This window comes from Pipistrellus hanaki (genome assembly GCF_964339955.1).
Source record: "Pipistrellus hanaki genome assembly, chromosome: 16".
Classification (NCBI taxonomy): domain Eukaryota; kingdom Metazoa; phylum Chordata; class Mammalia; order Chiroptera; family Vespertilionidae; genus Pipistrellus; species Pipistrellus hanaki.
The window spans coordinates 3,495,354-3,518,506 of NC_140518.1; the positions used below are offsets into that span (position 1 = coordinate 3,495,354).

The window sequence follows — 23,153 nt, forward strand, 5'->3', positions numbered from 1 at the left end:
CCTCATCGTCCTGCTGTGCAAGAGCGGGGCTCGGACACTGCGGCCTCCGCATGGGGTGAGCGTAGCGGGGGTTTCACAGCCAGGAGCGGAGGCCCGGGGACCAGGATTCGGTCCCGCTCTGCATCCAACTGGCCAAACCACAGGAGCCAGTGTTCCCGCCCCCGGGGCGCTGGTTTCCTGGGCGATGGATGGTGTGTCTGAAGGCCCATCTTCCTGTCTTCTCCTGCCCCCACCTGAGCTGAGCCCGCAGCCTCCCTGGGTGGAGAGGAAGGGGAGCCATGGGCTCCTCCCCCGGGGCCCCGCAGACGGCCTGGCGGGCATCCAGAGGCGAGCAGGCTGCCAGCGTGTGCCCTGGGACCGGCTTCCCCGCTGCCCCCGGGGGCTCGTGTGTCAGAGTTATTAATAAGCATGCAGAGAGCCATCTGTGGCCTTGGGTTTGGTAAGTGGATAAAGCGGGGAAGCTTGGTGGAAGCCGCTCCTTTGGGGGTGCGGGAGGGGGGCCTGGGGGTTGTCCCAAGGTTTTGTCCTGCTCTCTGGCCCAGGCTGCCCCGAGCCTGCGCTGAGGCTGGCAGGTTTGCGTGGTCCTCTCCGGCCCCACATCTCTGTGTCGTTTCTGACTTCCTCTTTCCTCTCGTCCTCTGCAGGTATTTCTCCTCCTCCCCATCTCCCGCCACTCCCCCGGCTCCATCAGCATCACCTGGGCACTGTCATGGCCACCCCCTGCAGGCTCCCACTCTCAGAAGGTGCGGCTGTAACAGGAAAGCACAGGCAGGCACCTCGCCTGGCTCCGCACACCCTCCTGCCCCTCCTCTCCATCACTCTCTCTGCGGGCTCAGGCTCCACCCACCTTGACCGAGCATCCCAGACACAGGCTGGTGCCGGCCCTGCTTTCAGGCCTCGGCTCACGCCGGTGCCTCCGTCCGATGCACCCCTTTAACTTGTCAAATGTAGGAGACAGAGGAGCAGACAGGCAGGCACGTGACTGGCCGCCACTGCATCGGGCCACCATCTTCTCTCAGCATCTCCTCCCGACCAGCCTCAGGGCTGCCTCTCTCCAGGCCATCATCCATGACCAGCCCAGGGATTTTGTAAAAAAAATAAATTTAAAATATATATATATATATATATATATATATATATATATATATGCAAATCTGACCACACCTCTCCCCTGCTTCTCCATGATCCTAGAAGAAAGGCGGAAATGCTTTGCTTCCCGGGACCTTCAAGGCCCTGCCTGCTTGTCCCCTGCGTGTTCTCCAGGTCGGTTCCAGCCCCGTGACTGTGCTTCAGCCTCGTGGATGTCTCCCTGTCAGTCCTGAGAGCAGCAGCAGCTGCTGCCCTCTCTCCTCTGCCTGGAACACCCCTCCATTGTGCACCCCCATAATCACTTATGTGCACACATGTGCCTGCACCCGCACACACACACCTGCGCACGCACCTGGGGCGGGACTGTGGGCTGGAGTCCAGGTCTGCCCCTCGCTCCCTCCCGTGGGACTCGGGCCACGTGCTCCCGCCCTGTGTCTCTCCCCGGGCACATCCGTGGCTCGGGGGTGGACGAGGCCGATGGCACTCTATTTGGAAGCTCAAGGGCCCAGCAAGTGTGACCTGCAAAGACTATTTTTCAAGGTCTAGTCGCGGTGGACAGTCAATGCTGTTTTTTTTTTTTTCTTTTGGGCACAAGAGCAGTGGGTCTCTCCCCAGTAAGATTCTCAGCACACTCATTTTTAAAAGGGACCACCTGACCTCCACAGAGTGAATGGTGGCCGGGCACTTCTCCTGGGACAAGGCTGGCTCTGAAGGGTCCTCTTGCCTGTGACATTTCTGGTGACCTGGGACATTTCTGGTGACCTGGGACATTTCTGGTGACCTGGGACATTTTTTTAAAGTTTTTTTTTTTAATTTTTAAAATATATTTTTATTGATTTTTTACAGAGAGGAAAGGAGAAAGATAGAGAGCTAGAAACATCAATGAGAGAGAAACATCGACCAGCTGCCTCTTGCACACCACCTACTGGGGATGTGCCCGCAACCAAGGTACATGCCCTTGACCGGAATCGAACCTGGAACCTTTCAGTCCACAGACCGACGCTCTACCACTGAGCCAAACCGGTTTCGGCTGACCTGTGACATTTTTGACGACGCTTGCCGAATGCTCGGCTGTGCCACGGTTTCAGGGCGGCCCAGGTGGTTGGGACGGAGCTGCCTGGCCTCCTGTCCGTCTGCCGCTCACTCACTCTGTCACCTGGCCAAGTCCCCCCATCCTCCTGCACCCTGCTCTTCTCCTGCAGAGGGAGGACAATACAAACCTTCCGGGCACTTGTAAAGGGAAGGACACGAGTAACGTGGGAAGCTCTCGGTGCAGGCTGCGTAATGAGCGCTACTAGTAAGTGTGAGCTCTGTTATCATTAATTTAATTACAATTTACTTTCATTAGGGCCACAGGGAGCTTGCAGAGCCCACGAATAAGCCGAGCTGATCTGATGGGCTCGGACCCTCCTGGAGGCAGCACGCCCGGGCTGTCGCTCGGGGAGGCCTCGCAGACTGGAACTCCTTCCGCCCCGGCTTGTACGCGGCTGTGGACGGGGAGGGTCGGGGAGGCGGCCCCTGGCCACCGGTCCGTCCGAGGCCCCGCCCGGGCCATGAGGAGCCCGCGGAGGCCTGGCCAGCAGGTGAAGGAAAGTGGTGCCGGGAAAGCCCTGGAGAAGCTGAAGGGCACACGCAGGGCCAGGCTGTGTGAGGCCTGAGCTGGGGTTGGCCGTGGTGGCTGGGACAGGGGCTCCCATCTTAGGGGTGAGTGTGCCCCCTCCCTCCGAGGGGTCACTGGGGACCGGGCTCCATGAGTCAGCCTGGGCCAGCGATGTGTGGGGGGTGGGGACTGGGCTCAGGGCCCCTTTGCTCCCCATCCTGCCTCCCCCCCCAGTGACACTTCGAGGAGGGAGATCAGCCCCCCACTTATACAGCCAGGACAGTGCGGGGAGGCAGGAGATGGGCGTCTGTCGGGGAGGGGGCTGCAGGCAGGCCTGACCTTTAGTTTGGAGCCTCTTCAGCGCCTTCTTCTTTCTCCACCTCTTCCTCCCCCTCGCCCTCGCCCTCGCCCTCAATCTCCACCTCCTCGCTCTCCTCCGGACTTAGTTTCTGCCAAAGAAAGACAGCACAGAATCGGGGGTGGGCAGGCCTCCCCTGCGCGAGGCCAAAAGCAGCCGCCTGGCCCAGGTGAGGGTGCCAGCACCGTGGCCACGAGGGCCTGGTGGCCGCTGATGGGGACGGTGGGGACGATGGGGACAGAGGGGGCATCCCACAGGCTCCCGTACAAGCCCTGCTCTGCCGCTTGCTGCCTGGGTGAGCCGGCTGTCCTCCTGAGGGTCCTTGGTTCCCTCCCCATATTCCTCCGGGGTTGGAAATACTGGCTGTAAGGACCGGGGAGGGCCTTCTAAGCTCTGAGCCCAGAAATGCTGGCCAAGTGCAGAGACTGAGAGAGACTGGGGGGGCGGGGAGGGTGAAGGGGAGGGAGTGGCCCAGTTCTATGAACCGTGACCCCTCGGGAGGCCCAGCTGCTGTGACCGGTGCTCACGCTGCCGCTGCTGCCGTGGGGGCCGCGTCTGGGGCCTCCCCCAGCGGGAGGGGGTGTGAGCCGCACCGCACTGGGAGGTGGCCAATGTGGGCATCGGGACACACAGAACCAAGCCACTCGGACCCTTGGCCTTCCTGGGCAGGCATCCTGTGTGTGGGCACCGTGTGCAGGCACCGTGTGTGAACACTGTGTGTGGGCACCGTGTGTGGGCACCGTGTGGGCACTGTGTGCGGGCACCGTGTGTGGGCACCATGTGCAGGCACCGTGTGTGGATATTGTGTGCGGGCACCGTGTGTGGGCACCGTGTGTGGGCACTGTGTGTGGGCACCGTGTGTGGGCACCGTGTGCGGGCACTGTGTGTGGGCACCGTGTGCGGGCACCGTGTGCGGGCACCGTGTGTGGGCACTGTGTGTGGGCACCGTGTGTGGGCACCATGTGCAGGCACACGAGGCTGTGCTGGAAAGGCCCCACACTTGCTTTCGTGTCCTGCTGTCACTGTCTTGAAATTCTCAAGACCTTTGGAGCGCGGGCTCCGTTTTCACTTTGCAGGGGGCCACGCCCCAAACGATGAGCTGGCCTCGCCCACAGGGTGGACCCGGACAGGCGCTCCCCGGTTCTCGGCTCCCTGCTGCCCGGCTGCACTTGCCCGTCTTGTTATCTGATCTGCGGGTCTCTCAGGGCGATGACCCACACGGACCACCCCCTCTCCCGTCCCCGCTGAGGAGGAGGGCGGGGAGGGGCCCAGACACTCCCTCCGGGGCTGACCTCCTCATGTTCTGAGAGGAAAGGAAAGGGCCGAGGAGGGGAGTGGCCAGCCCAGCTGTTACCGCTCGAGGGTGCTGGGGAGCCAGGCCGAGGGCACAGGAGTCCAGCTCAGGTCACACCCCTGACCCCAGAATGCCCTCCAGACCACGGACCTCACAGCCCTGCCGTGGGCCGCGGGCTCACTCCTCCCGGCTCCTCCCTCAGCCCCCGGCCCTCACTCAGTTGGTCACGTGGGTGCTCCCGGCGTCCCCTGGGGGTGGGCGAGGAGGAGTCCCACCAGCACCGAGCCCTCTGGAGGCCGCGTCCGCCTGGGGACTTGGGTTCCTCTGGAGGAAGGCAGTCAGGCCTCCCATTTGCCAGATGGACAAACGGAGGTCCACCTGATAAGGTGACTTGCTTGAGGTCACCCAGGAGGTCAGCAAAGGGGCAGAACCCCTGTGCCGTGCCCCCCACCCGCCCACACGGGCCCCGCCCGAGGCCCTTACGTCCGTAGGCTCCTTCTTCAAGGCCTCCGTCTCCTTCCGCTTCAGCTCCGAGAAGATGACCTCGTAGAACTCCTGCTCGGCCTTGGCCACCAGCTCCTCCAGGTTGACGGCGCCCTCCTCCTCCCGCAGCTCCTCCTCCCGGCCCTCCGCCTTGCCCCGCTCCTTCAGCCGCATCTCCCGGTGCCTGGCCTCCAGGATCTTCTCCCGCCGGGTCTCCCGCTCAAATATCTGGCCGAACGGGGGCAGAGAGGCCCGTGGGAAGGGGTGGCGGCCGGAGCTCCTCCTCCCTCTCCTCACAGCAGCTCCCCACGGGGCCTGCACTGCGCTAACAGCAGGAGCAGAGGGCTGGCCTGGCCAGCCGGGCTCCGTGGCTGAGCCTTGACCTAGGACCCAGGAGGTCACGGTTCAATTCCCGGTCAGGGCGCATGCCCAGGCTGTGAGCTTCCTCCCCAGTGGGGGGAATGCAGGAGGCAGCCGATCCATGATTCTCTCTCATCATGGATGTTTCTATCGCTCTCTCCTTCTCCCTTCCTCTTTGAAAATCAATTTTAAAAAATAATAAAGAACAGAGGGCTAAATATTGGAGTCGGAGTGAGGTCCGCAATTCTAAAGGGTCCTAAGGACAGAGATGACAGCGTGAAGAGCGCCCCCTGGATTTGTACACTGCGGTGGCCCTGGGCCCACGAAGGACCAGCTCAGAGGAGGGGCCACAGGCTCGGGCACCGCCAGGGGGCCCTCCCAGGTCTCAGCACCAGGGGTTTGCAGCATCCTGTGCCCCACCGTGTGCCTCCGGGGCCACCTGCCAGGGGGAGGCGCAGCGACAGAGCTCAGCGCCCAGAGCCCCCAGAGCCCCCAGCGCCCCCAGCACCCCCAGCGCCCATTTCCTGCTTGCATTTCAGGACCCCACGCGGCCTCCCCCGAATGTCCCCCGTCTCCCAGGAGGTGAGGGGAGTGGCCCTGCGTGTCCCTCGGACGGGCCTGCCCTGCAGGGCCGGTGGGAGGTGGGCCGGGGGACACCTCGGCGAGGGCCCGGGCACTCACAGAGGACGCCGTGTTCTTCTCGTTCCTCTGCAGGTTGCACAGCCCCTGCGAGACCTCCAGCAGCGTGGTGGTCCCCAGCTGGGAGCCGCAGGCGATGAAGCCCCCGTTGTCCTGCACCCGCAGGCAGAACAGGGCATCGTCGCACACCTGGGAGGGAGGGCCAGGCCGCGGGGCGGAGGGAGGAGCCAGTGAGCCTCGGGCTGGCTCCCAGGAGGCGCCCATTGGCCCCGTTCACACACCCTCAGGGACTCCCAACCGCCAGGAGGGGGTGCACACTCAGAGAGTGGCTGTCAGGGCCTTCGTCACTCCCTCCCAAGCCTCATCTCCACCTTGTCTCCCCCAACACACTCCCCCCCACCCCCCGACCCCCGGCCCCCAGCCTCCCATTCATCCATGCTGCCAGGGCCTGAGGGCCTAGGTCAGGGGTGGGGGCATCCGGCTGCAGGCTGAATAAGGCCGCAAAATCATTTGGTCTGGCCAAAACTGGTTTGGCTCAGTGGATAGAGCATCGGCCTGCCGACTGAAAGGTCCCAGGTTCAATTCCCGTCAAGGGCATGTGCCTTGATTGTGGGCACACCCCCAGTGGGGGGTGTGCAGGGGGCAGTTGATTGATGTTTCTCTCTCATCGATGTTTCTAACTCTCTATCCCTCTCCTGTCCTCTCTGTAAAAAAAAAATCAATAAAATACGTTTTAAATAAAAAAATTTGGTCTGGCCTGCCACGGCATGAGGGGCGCCATCATGAGATGTCTGACCCGACAGCGCAGGCTAACTGTTACATGGGTGATTTTGGCCCGTGACCGAGGTTATCAATATTCCCATGGCCCTTGGCAGAGAAAAGGTCCCCACCCCTGGCCTGGCTGCGGGGGAGCGGGTGTGGGACCTTCAGGCTGAGGGCGGGGTCACACTGCTTGAACACAAAGTCCCAGATGTCCAGCGTGCCGTCCATCTTGGTGGTGAAGAAGACCGCCGGCCGCACCGGGCTCCAGGCGCCGTCCGTGAGGTAGGCCATGTGGTACCTGCGGGCGGCCGGGCCATGGTCAGGGGCCCCTGTGGCTGACGGGGATGGCGAGGCTGCTGAGCCTCAGCTCTGCTCGCCTGGCCCCTCCCGGGCTGCAGGTCTCATTGTTGGCCAGGAAGTTCTTCCTTGCGTCTGACTTCTAGCCACGCCGACCTCACGTCCCCGTCCCCCCCCCCCCCCCCCCCCCCCCAGCTCACAGGTCCTTCCCACGGGCTGGCCGCGGGCCTTTCTCCAGAGCCACCTGCAGGGGGCAGCGTGCGGGGCTGGGCCTGGCCCAGGGGTTAGAGGGAGGATGTGCCCAGAGAGCTCCTCACACTAAATCCGGAGGGTGTTACCTGCCCCCCTCCAGCTACTCCGGCAAAACTGGCCCACGCTGGCCGCCGAGTCCACAGCCTCTCTATTCGCAGCAGCTCAGAGGCGGAAGCAGCCCGCGCCCATCGGCAGGTGATGGGTACACCAAGTGCGGCGGCCACACTCCGCCCCCCTGTGGCCCGGCTCCCTCACAGCTGCAGTGAGGGGCCCGGAGAACAAGGCTGCCTGCTCCCGGGGTTGTCCGGAGGGTCAGCAAAGTGGACCCATGGCTTTGTTATTCCTCATCGGGGTGCTTCGAAGTGTGCTCCTCCTTCAGGCCACTTCCCAGCGTAAGCTCGTGTTTGTGGGTGTTTGTGTGTGTTTGTGGGCACACAAAGGCTCAGGCCGCTCCTGAGGGGCTGGGCTGGGCTGGGCCCCCTCCGTCCCCTCCGCCCTCCTGCATCCCTCTCCCACTCCTAACTGCCCCCCTACCCTCCTTACTTGGTCCACATGATGGACGACTCGCGGCTCTCCTCCGACCAGATGCGGGCGGTCCAGTCGCCCACGGTCAGGAAGTTCTTGGGGTAGAAGGGGTTCCTCTGTAGGGCGTAGACAGGGCCGTGGTGGCCCGGGAAGGTGCACACGATCTTCTCGGCCTGCGTCTTGGCCTTGCGGTTGCAGGAGATGACGATGCCTTGCTCGGTGCCCACCATGAACTTGGTCGGCTGTGGAGGGGGTGACAGGGGAGTGGATGGCCCCCTGACACAGCCGCTCGGGGCTCCACCAGCCTGGCCCACAGCCTTCTGGGGCTTAAGCCTCTGCTCAGGCTGTGCCCCAGCTGCCCCTCAGGGGCTGCCCCCGCTCTTCCCATCTTCCTCAGACCCACCCTTCCGGAGCACCTGCTCCAGGGCCCCGGCTTGAGGGAGGCCCCTGACTCTCCTAGCGCTGGAGCCTCTCATCACCAGCCCTCCGCAGCACTGTGTCCGCTAGGCATCCTGCCATAAAGATCCCGAATGTCTGTCTACCAAGCCACGGGTTCAATGAATACTATAAACCTGAGTCTCGCTGCTCCCTGCAAAACTGGCTACACTGTCCACCACTTAGCAACATCATTCACAGCAGCTCAGAGGCGAAAGCCACCCCGTGTCCATCGACGGGAGATGCATGAACGAAGCGTGGCCCATCCGCACAATGGGATACTATTCAGCCTTAAAGGGGAAGGAAGTTGTGACACAGGCAACCGTGTGGATCAGTGGTGGGCAAACTCATCAGTCCACAGAGCCAAATATCAACAGGACAACGATTGCCATTTCTCTTGAGAGCCAAATTTTTTAACCTTAAACTGCTTCTAACGCCACTTCTTCAACATAGACTCGCCCAGGCCGTGGTATTTTGTGGAAGAGCCTCACTCAAGGGGCCAAAGAGCCGCATGTGGCTCGAGAGCCACAGTTTGCCGACCACGGGTGTGGATGAACCCAGAGGACGTGATGCTAAGTGAAATAAGCCCGTTGGGAAAGGACAAACTCCGTAAGAGTCCACTTAAAGGAGGTGCCGGGGCAGTCAGATCCATAGAGACAGGATGCAGAAGGGGCTGGGGCAGGGGCGGGGGGAGTTGTTTAACGGGTACAGTGTAGAGTCTCAGTTTTGCAATATGAAGAAGTTCTGGAGACCCATTGCACAACAACACGGATGTACTTAACGCTACTGGAGTGTACACGTAAAAATGGTTAACATGGTAAATTTTATGTTAGTTTTTTAATAAAGATACTTATGTTGATTTTAGAGAGGAAGGGAGAGGGAGAGAGGATAGAAACATCAATGATGAGAGAAAAGTCATTGATCGGCTGCCTCCTGCACACCCCCTACTGGGGATCGAGCCTGCAACCAGGCATGTGCCCTGACTGGGAATCGATCCTTGACCACCTGCTGGGCCACCTTCGATATGTTTTTACTCTTCCTTCCCAGTTATGTGCTGTGGTTCTCCTCGGAGCCTTCTCTGGCCTCACTGCCTTCTCCAACACCTCCTCCTTCCCTACGGGAAGTGAAGTGACCCTCCCAGGGCCACACGCGAGGCCGAGGCAGAGCCTGGCCTCCGACACAGAGTGGGCGCTGCTGGACTCTGGTCCTGTCTGAAGCTTGCCTCGGTTCTGCCCACCACCAGCCAGTGAGGAAGAAGCTCGGCTTCCTTCTCAAGAAGCTCTGCTGCCCCCTGCTGGGCGGCTGTTGTAAAGCCCTCCAGTCTGGGAGGATTCTCCCCAGGGCTGTGCAGGGCACAGGTCAGCAGCAGCCCAGCCCAGGCTCCACAAGCATCTGATACACCAGCCACCACCCCGCTCTTGGCTCCAGAGGCCCCGGAGACAGGAACAGGGGCGGGGAGAGGAAGGGACCCTCACCAAGGTAGACTCGAACTCCAGGGAGATGGCCCCCAAGGCATTTTCCAGCTGCTCCTTCCTGGTGATGTCCATGATCACCACCTCCGTGGGCTCGCTCAGCTTCCGGATGTCCCACCACATGACCTGGGGGGAGGAGGGGCAGCCTGAGACCCGAGGCCCTGCGAGTCTCCTGGCCTACGTCCCCCTCACCTCCTCCAGCTCCCTGGTGCCCGTCACTCTGGTCAAAAGGGGGTGAGACAGAGACCCCCAGGCACAAACATGCTCTGAGAAGGACTGCTGGCCATCAGAGTCATGGGCAAGAGCCATGAAAGGCAGATGCTGGGGCTGCACCCCACGCCCACGGCATCGAAATCGCCAGCTGTGGGCCCCAGCATCCCAATTCTTATAAGTTCCCCACCCGATGGCACATTCTAGCGATGTTATACATGCACACACACTCTGACCCAGAAAGCCCACTGCCGGGGACGCATGCCGTCGATGTACCTGCCCGTGTGTGCAAATACACACTTTGCTGCATTTTTTTGGTCACAACAAAATATTAAAATGCGCTGCAATAAATGAAGCCGCACCCGATGCTCTCCTTAGCAGGCACAGGGCGATGCTTATGAACTCTGAGACGGTCTCCCAGCCTCACGGAGGGACACACCAAGCGCAGAGGCCCGTGCAGGGTTCGGTGCACAAACAGAGGCGAAGACAGATGCCTCTGTGCGCAGACACTGGCCCCTGGCGGGAGGGCGCGGTGTGAGCGGAGCCTCCTGGGCCCTTTTGTACCTGCTGCGTTTTATTCTGAGAGCATGTGTTACGTGTTTTTCAATTTAATAGTAAGAGGCGAAGATAATGTTGCCTGGTGATTCCAATGGGGATCCAAGAAATCGTTACAGCTCCCCACCCCTTTCCCCTGCAGCGCCTGCCCTGTGGGTACCTGCCCGCCTGTGGGTACCTGTCCGTCTGTGGGTACCTGCCCTGTGGGTACCTGTCCGCCTGTGGGTACCTGCCCTGTGGGTACCTGCCCGCCTGTGGGTACCTGTCCGTCTGTGGGTACCTGCCCTGTGGGTACCTGCCCGCCTGTGGGTACCTGCCCTGTGGGTACCTGTCCGCCTGTGGGTACCTGCCCTGTGGGTACCTGCCCTCCTGTGGGTACCTGCCCGCCTGTGGGTACCTGCCCTGTGGGTACCTGCCCGCCTGTGGGTACCTGTCCGTCTGTGGGTACCTGCCCGCCTGTGGGTACCTGCCCGCCTGTGGATACCTGTCCATCTGTGGGTACCTGCCCTGTGGGTACCTGCCCGCCTGTGGGTACCTGCCCTGTGGGTACCTGCCCTCCTGTGGGTACCTGCCCGCCTGTGGGTACCTGCCCTGTGGGTACCTGCCCTGTGGGTACCTGTCCGCCTGTGGGTACCTGCCCGCCTGTGGGTACCTGCCCGCCTGTGGATACCTGTCCATCTGTGGGTACCTGCCCTGTGGGTACCTGCCCTGTGGGTACCTGCCCGCCTGTGGGTACCTGCCCTGTGGGTACCTGCCTGCCTGTGGGTACCTGCCCGCCTGTGGGTACCTGCCCGCCTGTGGGTACCTGCCCTGTGGGTACCTGCCCGCCTGTGGGTACCTGTCCATCTGTGGGTACCTGCCCTGTGGGTACCTGCCCGCCTGTGGGTACCTGCCCGCCTGTGGGTACCTGCCCTGTGGGTACCTGTCCATCTGTGGGTACCTGCCCTGTGGGTACCTGCCCTGTGGGTACCTGCCCGCCTGTGGGTACCTGTCCGTCTGTGGGTACCTGCCCGCCTGTGGGTACCTGCCTGCCTGTGGGTACCTGCCCGCCTGTGGGTACCTGCCCTGTGGGTACCTGTCCGTCTGTGGGTACCTGCCCTGTGGGTACCTGCCCTGTGGGTACCTGCCCGCCTGTGGGTACCTGCCCGCCTGTGGGTACCTGTCCGTCTGTGGGTACCTGCCCGCCTGTGGGTACCTGCCCGCCTGTGGGTACCTGCCCGCCTGTGGGTACCTGCCCTGTGGGTACCTGTCCGCCTGTGGGTACCTGTCCGCCTGTGGGTACCTGCCCGCCTGTGGATACCTGTCCATCTGTGGGTACCTGCCCTGTGGGTACCTGCCCTGTGGGTACCTGTCCGCCTGTGGGTACCTGCCCACCTGTGGGTACCTGCCCGCCTGTGGGTACCTGCCCGCCTGTGGGTACCTGCCCGCCTGTGGGTACCTGCCTGCCTGTGGGTACCTGCCCTGTGGGTACCTGCCCGCCTGTGGGTACCTGTCCGCCTGTGGGTACCTGCCCTGTGGGTACCTGTCCGCCTGTGGGTACCTGCCCTGTGGGTACCTGCCCGCCTGTGGGTACCTGCCCGCCTGTGGGTACCTGCCCGCCTGTGGGTACCTGTCCGTCTGTGGATGCTGAGAAACACTCGGTGCCCGTCTTCGACTGCAGCCAGATGGTGCCGTACACGGGGTCTCTGTGGCTGAACTCGATGGTGGACAGCTCGGCCACCAGGCTGCCCTTTCGGGTGTCCCAGCAGGCTGCGGGAGGAACATGAGGGGCCGGTGAACAGGGCAAGGCTCCCTTTCCTGTGGGGGAGCAGGGGAAGGGGCGTTGTCCTCCGGGTTTGGCCGGGAAGGGGCTCCTTAGAGTCAGAGCTGGACTCACCCCAGCCGCGTTTCCTGCCGGCCCCCGAAGCCCCCACACAGTCTGCGTGGAGTGGCTCCCAGGCTGCACGCTTCAGTCACTCCTTCTGCCGAGCCCGCCATGTGCCGAGCACCTCTCCCCCTTCTCTCCACCTCCCCCCCACCCCCAGCCCCTGGGCCCTGGGGAGGCCGCTGAGGAAAGGGCAGACACTGTCCCTGAGAGGCAGCGAGGGGACCTGCAAATTCAGCCTGGAATGTGGTTTCCCCGGTGGGGGCCCACGGGGGTAGTCAAGGCGGGCTTCCTGGAGGAGGGGAGAGGGAACTGAGACTGAGGATGAGCCTGGGATGGGCTGAGCCTGGCAGGGAGAGAGGAGCCTGCGCCCCGGGGACAGGCTCCAGGGTGGGAGCCTGCAGGGGAGCCTCTCCTGCTGCACAAACTCCTTCCCTTCATCCTCCGCCGTCGCTGCCTCTGTTGGAAACAGAACTCCCAGAGGGAGCTCCGCCCGCCCTCTCACCTTGAGGGCTTCACCTCCTCTGCTTTACCGAGGAGGACCCGAAGCTAAAACCTCCTTTCTGTGCTCATCGATCTCGTTTCCGTTTTCCCACGATGAGCAGCGAGAACTCCGCTCCCCCTCCCTCCGGCCCTCGGAGCCATTTCTAGGAAAGCTGACTCCGTAAAACCAACCCAAGTCCTCGACACTTCAGTGCTGACGGAGGGCGTCCAGTCTGAAGCGTTTGCCCTGAAACAGCCAAGCTTGCCCTGCTGGGGCGAAGCAGCAATCATGGCGGAGGTGGAGGGGGAGGTGGGGGGTGGGGGTGTCCCTGAGGTGCTGCCGGTAGGACCGCAGAGCCCAGGGCCCGGCCAGGGCTGGGGGAGCCCACGAAGGCCTCCAGGAGGGGTGCTGAATGATGGGTGAGGCAGGGCTCCTGAATAACACATGTAGGTCTGAGTGCTCAGGCATGGTGTGGTCACTAGGGGGCGCTATGGGCCTCAAACACAGAATCCAGACTTGTATCCTGGGTCTACTTCTCAGTTTGTAGCCCAGACCACCATTTCCATAACCCAGATGCTCAGGGCAGGTACCAGACCGCCCTGGAGGCTCAGACTTTCCTCCGGACCCTAACTGCCCTCACAGGACCCAGACCTCCACCTGGGGCTCACACCTACATCCGGGACCCAGACTATTATGGCGGCCTGAGATTATCCTGGGGCCCAGGCCTGAAACACAGAATCCAGACTTGTATCTTGGGTGTACGTCTCAGTTTGTAACCCAGCCACCATTTCCATAACCCAGAGGTCCAGGTGAAGTGCCAGACGGCATTCAGGGGCCCAGAAGTCCCTCCCTGGCCCAAAAGGTCCTCCCAGGACCCGGACCTCCATTGAGGGCCCAGACCTACCTCCTAGTCACAAACCTTCTGGCCAGGACCAGAAGGCCATTTCGGGGAACCATTCTGGAAGCTGGTGCCTATTCCTTAATTGGAGGTCAAATATCCAGGCTAGTTCAGACCACCATTTCATCATCCTCAGGTCCTGCCCTTGCCCCAAACCTCCCCTGTGGGCCCATATCGCCCCCTAGTGACCACACCACACGTGAGCACCCAGACCTATATCCGCGGCTCAGACCTACATCCGGGTCCCAGACCTTCATGGCGGAGCCTAGTAGGCCCACCTGGGGCCCAGGCCGCAAACCTGGAACTCAGAGTTGTATCAGGGACCTAGATCTCTATGCGTAACCCCAACAAGTATTCCTTAACCAAGACGTTCAGGTGAGGTACCAGACCGTCCCCAGGGCTCAGACTTCCCTCAGGGCCCGAACTACGTCACAAGACCCAGACCTCCACCTGGGGCTCACGCCTACATCCAGGACCCAGACTACCATGGCTTGAAGCCACCAGAGAGCTTATTCGGACACAGCTCGCTCCTGTAGGAACAGGGTCTTGTCTTACGACTTACACTCTCCATCTCGTGGCTGCCCTGAGAGACACCCCCCACCCCCCCTTTCCCGGTGAAATGGTCGCCTGGCAGCCCGGAGGCCGAGGAGTGGGTCTCTGTCCCAAGAGCTGTCTGGTGGCTCCGAGACCCCCGGGCGAGGCTGGTCCTATCTGACTCGACGCAGAGCTTGTCCAGGGAAAAGGCCTTTTCACCCAGGTGACCATTGGCTAAGCGCCGGGCCCCTCTTACCGATCTGCCCGTTGTAGCAGCCTCCCAGCAGCACGTGCGAGTCTTTGGGGTTGTACTCCAAGGTGACGAGAGGGGAGGACGGCTTCAGGACAGTCTCGGGCCTGTTGGGGCTTTCTGAAGAGCAGGGGGATATATATATATATAAAACTTGTGTGTACGCTAGAGGCCCGATGCACGAAATTCGTGCAAGAGTGGGACTCCTGCTGGCACCAGCTTCCCTCTGGCACCTGGGACCCGGGCCTTCCTCCCAGCCCCAGCTTCATCCGGAAGGACATCTGGTCTAATTAGCATATTACACTTTTATTTTATTTTTTTATTTTATTTTTAAAAAATATCTTTTATTGATATTTTACAGAGAGGAAGGGAGAGAGATAGAGAGCTAGAAACGTCGATGAGAGAGAAACATCGACCAGCTGCCTCCTGCACACCCCCTACCAGGGATGTGCCCACAACCAATGTACATGCCCTTGACCGGAATCAAACCTGGGACCTTTCAGTCCGCAGACTGACGCTCTACCACTGAGCCAAACTGGTTTTGGTTACACTTTTATTTTATATACTGCAGGCCCGGTGCATGAAATTCATGCACAGGTATGGCCCCTAGGCCTGGCGGGCAATCAGGGTCGATTGGGGCCTTCCTTCGTTCCATGACACCCCCTGGTGGTCAGCGCACGTCATAAAAAAATCGGGACTTTTTAAAAATGCCGTGGGACGCGGGACAGATTGTTAGAAATCGGGACTGTCCCGCCAAAAGCAGGACGTCTGGTCACTTGACACAATTGGGACTTTGTGGGGTCTGGTCTTGAACGCCCTGATTACAGATCTGGAAATAAAGTGAGTTTCCTGCTCCCTGAGTTTGGCAGGCGAGGCTGCGCCTGAACTCCAGACAGGCGTGCAGTGAGTGGCTTCCTCCTGGTCCCGGCCCCTCCCTGCAAGAGGCTCCCCTCCCCCCCCCTCGCTGCTGCCGAGTCCTCCCCCTCCCCTCCCCGCCCCTCACCCAGGTCCCAGATGTACGAGTCGTGGCTCATGCCCTCAGGTGCCCGTTGAAAATTCAAGCAGGAATACGCCACCGCCAGCTTCCGGTTGCCATCTGGGTGCCAGGACAGGTGTGTGGCCGACCGCTTGATCTCCTGGGGGTCCCTGTAAGGGGGCAGCAAAGGCCAGAACGCTGGAGTGCCAGGCTCCCAAATGTCTTATTTCCTAGAGATTTTCTTTATTCTTTTTATTTAAAAAAAAATATATATATATATTATTGTTTTTTTACAGAGAGGAAGAGAGAGGGATAGACAGTTAGAAACATCGATAAGAGAGAAACATCGATCAGCTGTCTCCTGCACACCTCCCACCGGGGATGTGCCCATAACCACAGTACATGCCTTTGACCGGAATCAAACCCGGAATATTTCAGTCCACAGGCCGACGCTCTAGCCACTGAGCCAAACCGGTTTCGGCTCAAGATTTTATTTAAAATATTCAAACACGTTGCTGAAACCGGTTTGGCTCAGTGGATCGAGCGTCAGCCTGTGGACTGAAGGGTCCCAGGTTCGATTCTGGTACCTTGGTTATAGGCACATCCCCAGTAGGGGGTGGGCAAGAGGCAGCTGATGGATGTTTCTCTCTCATCGATGTTTCTAACTCTCTATCCCTCTCCCTTCCTCTGTGAAAAATCAATAAAATATATTATATATTAAAAAAATATATTCAAACACGTTGAAGTGTAAACACCCACTCAGAGAAATTTATTTAAAACAAAATTCATAGGACTCCCTTCATGGAAACACCAGTCCCACCAGCCATAAATAAGAGCTAGCAAATTAAACCAAAGGAAACAAAGTATTAAATTCTAGTCTGCCCTTTCCACTTGCTGAAGGTTCTGAGCCTGAGGCTTGGCTGCCCGTTAATATGAAAATGAAAGGAAGGATGGAGAACTCAGCAGTCATGCTCTCCGGTATTTGCCCAAATGAGCCCAAAATTAATGTCCCCACAAAACCTACACATGGATGTTCCCAGCAGCTTTATGGAGAGAGAGAGAGAGAGAGAGAGAGAGAGAGAGAGAGAGAGAGGGAGAGAGAGAGAGGGGGAGAGAGAGAGAGAGGGAGAGAGAGAGGTAGAGAGACATCGATGATGAGAGAGAATTCTTGATTGGCTGCCTCCTGCACGCCCCACACTAGGGATGGAGCCTGCAACCTGGGCATGTGCCCTGACCAAGACTTGAACCGTGACCTCCTGGCTCACACATGTACACACACACATGTACCATGCACATAGGCACAGACACCCTGGCGTGTTTCAGACAAAGCGGTGCTCTCTGCACACTGCTCTGCGCCTTGTTTTGGTCTCACGTGTGTTGAATCTTGGGAACATGCCTGATCCTCTCATTGGGAACACCCGCCCACAGAGGAGACGGAGATTGGCCAGCACCCGTCTAACCATAGAAATACCTGAAGCCCAGGCGGCCTGGCTCGCCGGTTGAGCGTCAACCTATGAACCAGGAGGTTACTGGCTCGATTCCGGTCAGGGTACACACCCAGATTGTGGGCTCGATCCCCAGCAGGAGGCGTCCAGGAGGCAGCTGATCCGTGATTCTCTCTCATCATTGATGTTTCTCTCTCTCTCTCTCCCTGCCCCTTCCTCTCTGACATCAATTTTTTAAAAATACCTGAAAACATTGATGGTCTTAGCGGAAGGGGCCTCTTCCGTCACTTCCACCGCGTCCTCGTCATCGAAATACTCCTGGTAGATGTCGATGGCGTTGTTCTGCTTGATGCAGTGCTCCATGACCTGAGGGGACACACCGGGGTTCTCAGCGGGAATGGGGTCCCTGCTGTCTGCCCGGGCTGAGACGAGGTCTGGGAGGGCTGAGACAGAGCTAGGTCCTTTCCCGCCCTCCCCGTGGGTTCTCAATGAGGCAGCATCGCCCCCTACAGGCCGAAACTGGTTCTCAGCGGTAAATAGCACTGCTTTTCCCATACAAAGCACAGACAGACGTGCAGTCCATAAACACATGTACGGCACACCTGTGGCTGTGCATGTGTTTCATGGGGGCAGGCAATTAGGAAAAGAATATCTAAAAAGACTGGGGACAAAAGTGAAAAGAAAAAAAAAACAAAAACGGCCGAAACCGGTTTAGCTCAGTGGATAGAGCGTCAGTCTACGGACTGAAAGATCCCAGGTTCAATTCCGGTCAAGGGCATGTACATTAGTTGCGGGCACATCCCCGGTGGGGGGTGTGCAGGAGGCAGCTGATCGACTTTCTATCTCTCTATCTCTCTCCCTCTCTGTAAAAAATCAATAAAATATATTTTAAAAATTAAAAATAAATAAATAAATCTTTAAAGGAAAAAAAAAAGAAAAAGAAAAAGAAAAAAAAAAAAAAACGGTGACGAAACACTGCTCCCGTCAAACAGAAGTGTCCCATGACTCCATATAGAGCACCCGTCTCCTGTTCCTTCACCCCGAAAGCCCTCCTCGTTATTCCCAATGTCCTTCATGGAAAAGCCCAGGCTCGAGTGCCACCTCTTCCAGGAAGCCCTCCGTGATCCCCCTCAGGGGGAAATGGGACTCCCTCTCCGAATGGGGCAACATGGCAAGTCACCCAGCCTCTAACATCCTTTATCTCTGCGTGGTGGGGAGCTCTCTCTGTCTCTGTCTCCGCCCTCTCTCTGTTGGATCCTAAACTCTTTGGATCAGGATGCATGTGGATTTCAGTTTTGCAATCTCTGCTGTGCTTGGCAGAGATGGGAAGCGTGGTCCCACTGTGAAAGAACGTTCCCTGGAGGTGGGAGGCGGGCGGGCTGGGTTCTTTGAGGTTCTCTTTGCCCCCGGGGCCCCTTTTCAGACTCCTCCCAGAGCCTGTTCGGGCCCTGCTCCTCCCGGCCTTCCCCTCTGCTCCGCGGTGGTGGCTGTGCCTGCTCCCCCATAGGAGGCTCCTGTGGCAGCTGAGTGGCCACGGGAGCCGAGCACAGGGCCAGGCGCATTAGGCATGCCAGGCAGCTGGGGAGCCGGCCGTGGCTCTGCCCGCCGGGCGGAAGGAAGCCTTACCAAGCCCAGCTGCATGATGGTGTTGATGTAGTTCTCATCTTTCTCCACCTTCTTCCGGAAGCGGATGGTCTGCTCCAGCTCCAGGGGGTTCACGTCCTTGGGCCAACCCCCCTCCACGTGGTTGACGCCCCGGGTCTCCATCTCGAATCGCTCTGTGTTGGCCTGGAGAGAGAGCCCCAGGGGAGAAGCCCCGGGCCTGGTGTGAGCGTCAGCCACTTCCGCGCGCCGGGGTCCCGAGCCCCATGGACCGAGGGGGTGCCTGGCCAAAGCCACACGCTTTTCGGGTACCGGGAAGGCGGTCAGTGATCCTCAGGGGGTCACAGGCAGCCCTGTGTGGAAGTGGCCCTGGGTGGAAGTACCCCATCTTTGCAGCTGATGCCAGAAGCCAAGGAAAATCCCCTTCTGAGTTGCACCAGTAAGAGCCCACAGGAAGGGGGCAGAGCAGAGAGAGGAAAAGGGGGAGCGGGGAGCAGGAACATGGGGGACATCTGTAATTGATTCAAAAATTAAAAACAGTAGTGCATCCAGCAGGTGTGGCTCAATGAATGGGTTTGGACCCATGAAGCAAGAGATCACTGGTTCGATTCCTGGTAGGGCACTTGCCCAGGTTGGAGGCTTGATCCCAGTAGGGGGCATCATGGTGGAGCTCTGTGCCATCCTGCCCTCACCCTCTGGTATCCGCCCTGGGCCCCGCCACCCGGCCTCCAGGTGGATGGAGTGACCTGGACCACACCCCCACCTCGTGCTCCGACATGCTGGTGGAGCACTGGATGCCTGTGTCCACGGGGTTCCGCGCCATGAACTGCTCCGCCAGCTCGGGGTTGGGCGGGATGTCGATGTGCAGCTCGGCCAGGCGGTCCGAGAAGTTGCATTGCTTGCCGAACTCGCTGCGTTTCTTGACGTACACGTACACGATCTCCATGGTGCCGACAGCTGCAGGAGTGGGAGGGCGGTGTTTGGTGAGAGGGACCCCGCCTGGCCGCTTCCTGTCCCCCTAGGCCTCACTGGGCCTGGCTCCAGGTTCCCCATCTGGTGGAGGGCAGGGGTCCAAGGGATTTGTCCATTTCTGTTGGAATTTATTTACCTTCTATAATTGAAACTTTGTACCCTTGAGTGGAGGAGGCCTGGGCCTGCCAGAGTGTGTGGAAAGCTTGGCTTCCTCCATTGCCAGGGAAACTCAAGCCTCCCTCCTGCTCTCTGTGGCCGCAGCCATCTTGGTTGGGGTTAATTTGCATATTCGCTCTGATGGGCTGGTAGGCATGGCTGGTAGGTGTGGCTTGTGGGTATAGCGGGGTGATGGTTAATTTGCATATTACTCTTTTATTAGATAGGATAGATGGAGTGAAATCGAGAATTCAGAAATAAAAACCTTTCTATTTATGGCCAACTGATTTTTGGTAAAATTACCAACGCACCTCATAAGCTATCAGAGCACGAAAATGGAGCTTGGGTAACTGAGCCTTGACCTGCAAAGAATGATTACAAACCCTGACCTCACACCACACGCAACAATGAGCTCAAAAGGGGTCAGGGGCATAAGTGAGAGAGCAAACACCGCATCACTACAGGGGGAGGGCACGGAGCGAAACCATCCTGACCCTGATCGAGACAGGCTTGTTTGGGATAAGATTTCCTATATATGGCATCAAAAGCACAGCCCATAAAAGAAAAACAATAACTTGGACTTCATTAGGAATGAAAACCTTTGCACTTCGGACTACGACACGAAGACAAGGCACAGATGTGAAGGACGACCTTGCAAATCACAAGCCTGATAAAGGGCTTGGAGCCCAAATCCACCAAGACCGACTGGGTCCCAGGCGCTGCGAACCCCCACCAGCGCCCCCAAAACAGCTACCACAATTCCCATTCTACAGGCGAAGAAGCTGATGCCGGGAGAGGTTAAGCACCTGGTCAGAGGTCACGGTACTTAAGTCCAGACAGACAAACAGACAGACAGGACCCGGCTCTGAAGGGGAAGAGCAGAAACGGTGCACTTACAGCCCCGCCACCCACCCAGCAGGTGCCCGGTCACTGTACGCTCCCTCCCCTCCATTCTCATCAGCAAGCTCTCCGCCCCGCCTGCCCGTCCTCCGGCCACCCCAGCCCAGGCGGTGTTTCTGCTCCATTCCGCTGCAAACCCTCTGGTCCCCCCACTACCCACCCCGCCAGCAGACAGGGCGTCAGGGCCAGCGGACTGGGAGCAGAGGGCACAGGGGGCAAGCTGTTCAGACGTTGCAGGGCCCTGTGACTCGGAGGTAGTGAGGGCAGCGAGGACCAACCGAGTGGGCTCCCTAAGAGCGCTATTCCTGGCACCACCACTGGGCAGAGCCACCCCGGGGGGGCGCCCTCCCACCCCCTCCTTCCAGGAGTTGCTCGCCCTATCGGAGATTATTATTTTGGGTGGGGGCGGGCCTCCCGCCTTCCCTCTCCACTTGTCTCCCCGCCTACATCCTCCCCCGCCAGCCCTTACCCTGGGCCCGCTCCTGCTGCCCCCGGAAGCTGGGGAAGCGCCCCAGCCGCGGTGCCCGCTCCTGCGCCTCTCAAACGGCTCCCAGCGCGGAGTTTACCCGTTGCCTGGCAACCCTGGCCGGGCTGGGGACGCGGGACCGCGCGGAGGCGAGCGGGAGCCCATGACCTTCCCGTTCCGGCCGGTGGGAGGCGCAACGGATCCCTGCTCCCTGATCTGGAGGTCTGCAGGGTGAGGAGGGAAATAACCAACAAGTTAGCCAAACACCGGGAACAGAGACGTTGGCAGGGGCTTGCCAAGGCGCTGGTCCAAGTTTACCGACGTGCCCTGGGCAGGATCCGGAGGAAACGCCAGTGTGTTGGCAGTGCCCCCGGGGTCCGGAGCCCAGGCTGGGGAGGCCCGGCTCTGCTGGTTATTTGCTTGTGATCTGGCAGGAGTTTGACCACTCCGTCGCCTAGTGACCTCATCCACTAAGTGGGAATTATAACCGCAGCCTCCCCTCTTCTGCCAACCCCCGGCCCCCCCAATACCTCATCGTGTAAGAATCCTCAGTCTGACCCAAACCGGCCACAGTGGAAAGGAGGGGCTGGACAGAAGGAGGGGCTAAGCAGGCGCTGAGTGTTCACGGAATGAATGAATTGATGCAATGGCATTTCTCTTGGAGTCAAGGTAATGAAGTGAGATCATATAAAGCTTGGGGCTAGAAGGCATGCATTGGAACCCCAGCTCGGCCAGTTACCAATCGCATAACCTTGGGGTCAAGTTACTTTCCTTTTCTAAGACTCAGCCTTCCTCTCCTGCAAAGCGGGGGGACAGTCATTCCTCAGGGGGACGGGGAGGGTCAGCTGAGATGATGCACGCGTGGCCAGCCCGTGCTGATGGCGGCGCTGGTGCCTGACCAGTGCCAGGCCTGTACTTCCCCCGAGGGGACTGGGCGGACCTGACCTCGGGGAGGGCGCTAGAGATGTGGGCGCAGGGGGACAAGGGCTGTGTCCTCCAAGAAGTGGGGTTTGGGGCGGGAACCAGGCCTTGAACAGTGGTTGTGAGTTGCAGGGCAAAGGAGAGCATTCCAGATTGGGGGGAGGGAGCACGGTGTGAGCAAGGGGGGGGGGTGGTGGAAGAAAGGCATTTGGGGGATGGATGCATCCTTCGCGCCTCCCCCACCCCCTTCCCAGCTCCCCAACTTCTCCGCGTATGTCCTCACCACCACCCACCTGCCTTGAACTGGGCTGGGCAACACAGTTCCCATCGAGATGGCACTTTGCCCACCACACCAACCAAAGACCAGCCCCTAAGCTTCCACCGGCTTCTCGGAGTGCTCTGGGGTGGGCACTGGGGGCTGGGGGAGGAGCATCTGAAAGCCCACGGAGGTGGTTTTGTGCGGTCAGAGGCGAATAGGTTCCAGACAAAGCATCCGGAAGTAAGAAGCAGACCACTTCCGGAGCGGAGACCGTAGACTGTCAACACTGGTCACTGACACCCCCTTTTCCTCCTTCCCAGTGTTCTGTGCAGGTGCCATCGTCAAGAGAATGAAAACAAGTTTTTCCGAGGATGAAAACAAGTAGTTCATTGGTGAAATGCAAGCGTTGTTTTGCGTTCACCTTGAATGCAGCCACTCTGCCGACTCGTTTCCTAGTTGTAACCGTTGTTGGTGGCACGTTAGTCTCACACATGTAAAATGACATCTTCATGAACATACGTGCTCATAGCATGGCACGGAGGCCCCCAGCCTGACTTCTGGGTTGGCCCTTGCTCCCAGTTACCCTCTCTGGGCCTCTGGTGGTCTGCTTGCAAAATGATGGCCCGCAGGGCTACTGAGGTCTGACCAGCAATGAACAGAAACACGTGGGGCAGCCCCGGTGCCCTGCAGGCGTCTCACATGCTCCTCATTCTTAGCGACAGGAAGAGCAGAGCCCTTTCCGGGGAAGCTGGAGAGAGGGGGGGCAGGCACGGGGTCTGAGTGTGATGGTAGCGAGGGGAGGGCCCGTGGCGTTCTCAATAGCCCCATCTTTCTTTAAAAAAAATATATATATTTCTTTATTTCAGAGGAAGGGAGGAGATGGAAACATCAATGATGAGAGAGAATCATCAATCAGCCACCTTCCGCACCCCCCCCACTGGGGATCAAGCCCGCAACCCAGACATGTACCCTTGGTGGGAATCAAACCTCAAGCCGACACTCTCTCCACTGAGCCACGCCAGCTAGGGCAGTAGCCCCATCTTTCAACCCAAAGACTGACTTTGCCCCTGAAATGTGTCCGGAGGCCCTCCAGCC

At 59.5% G+C, this 23,153-nt stretch overlaps 1 protein-coding gene across 1 annotated transcript; it reads right to left on the reverse strand.

Annotated features, from left to right (window-relative positions):
* Positions 1-2,392: 2,392 nt before the first annotated feature.
* On the reverse strand, positions 2,393-21,297 carry DNAI2 (dynein axonemal intermediate chain 2). The gene is made up of 15 exons (XM_084862131.1): positions 21,197-21,297; positions 20,979-21,102; positions 19,148-19,341; positions 18,409-18,570; positions 17,027-17,148; positions 15,365-15,507; positions 14,368-14,481; positions 11,941-12,080; positions 9,570-9,692; positions 7,678-7,901; positions 6,748-6,883; positions 5,866-6,012; positions 4,825-5,052; positions 3,029-3,138; positions 2,393-2,708 (listed from the first exon to the last, which is right to left on the reverse strand). Exons 3-14 carry the CDS (start codon positions 19,328-19,330, stop codon positions 3,031-3,033), a joined length of 1,830 nt encoding a protein of 609 aa, XP_084718257.1. The 5' UTR covers positions 19,331-19,341; positions 20,979-21,102; positions 21,197-21,297; the 3' UTR covers positions 2,393-2,708; positions 3,029-3,030.
* Positions 21,298-23,153: the final 1,856 nt, after the last annotated feature.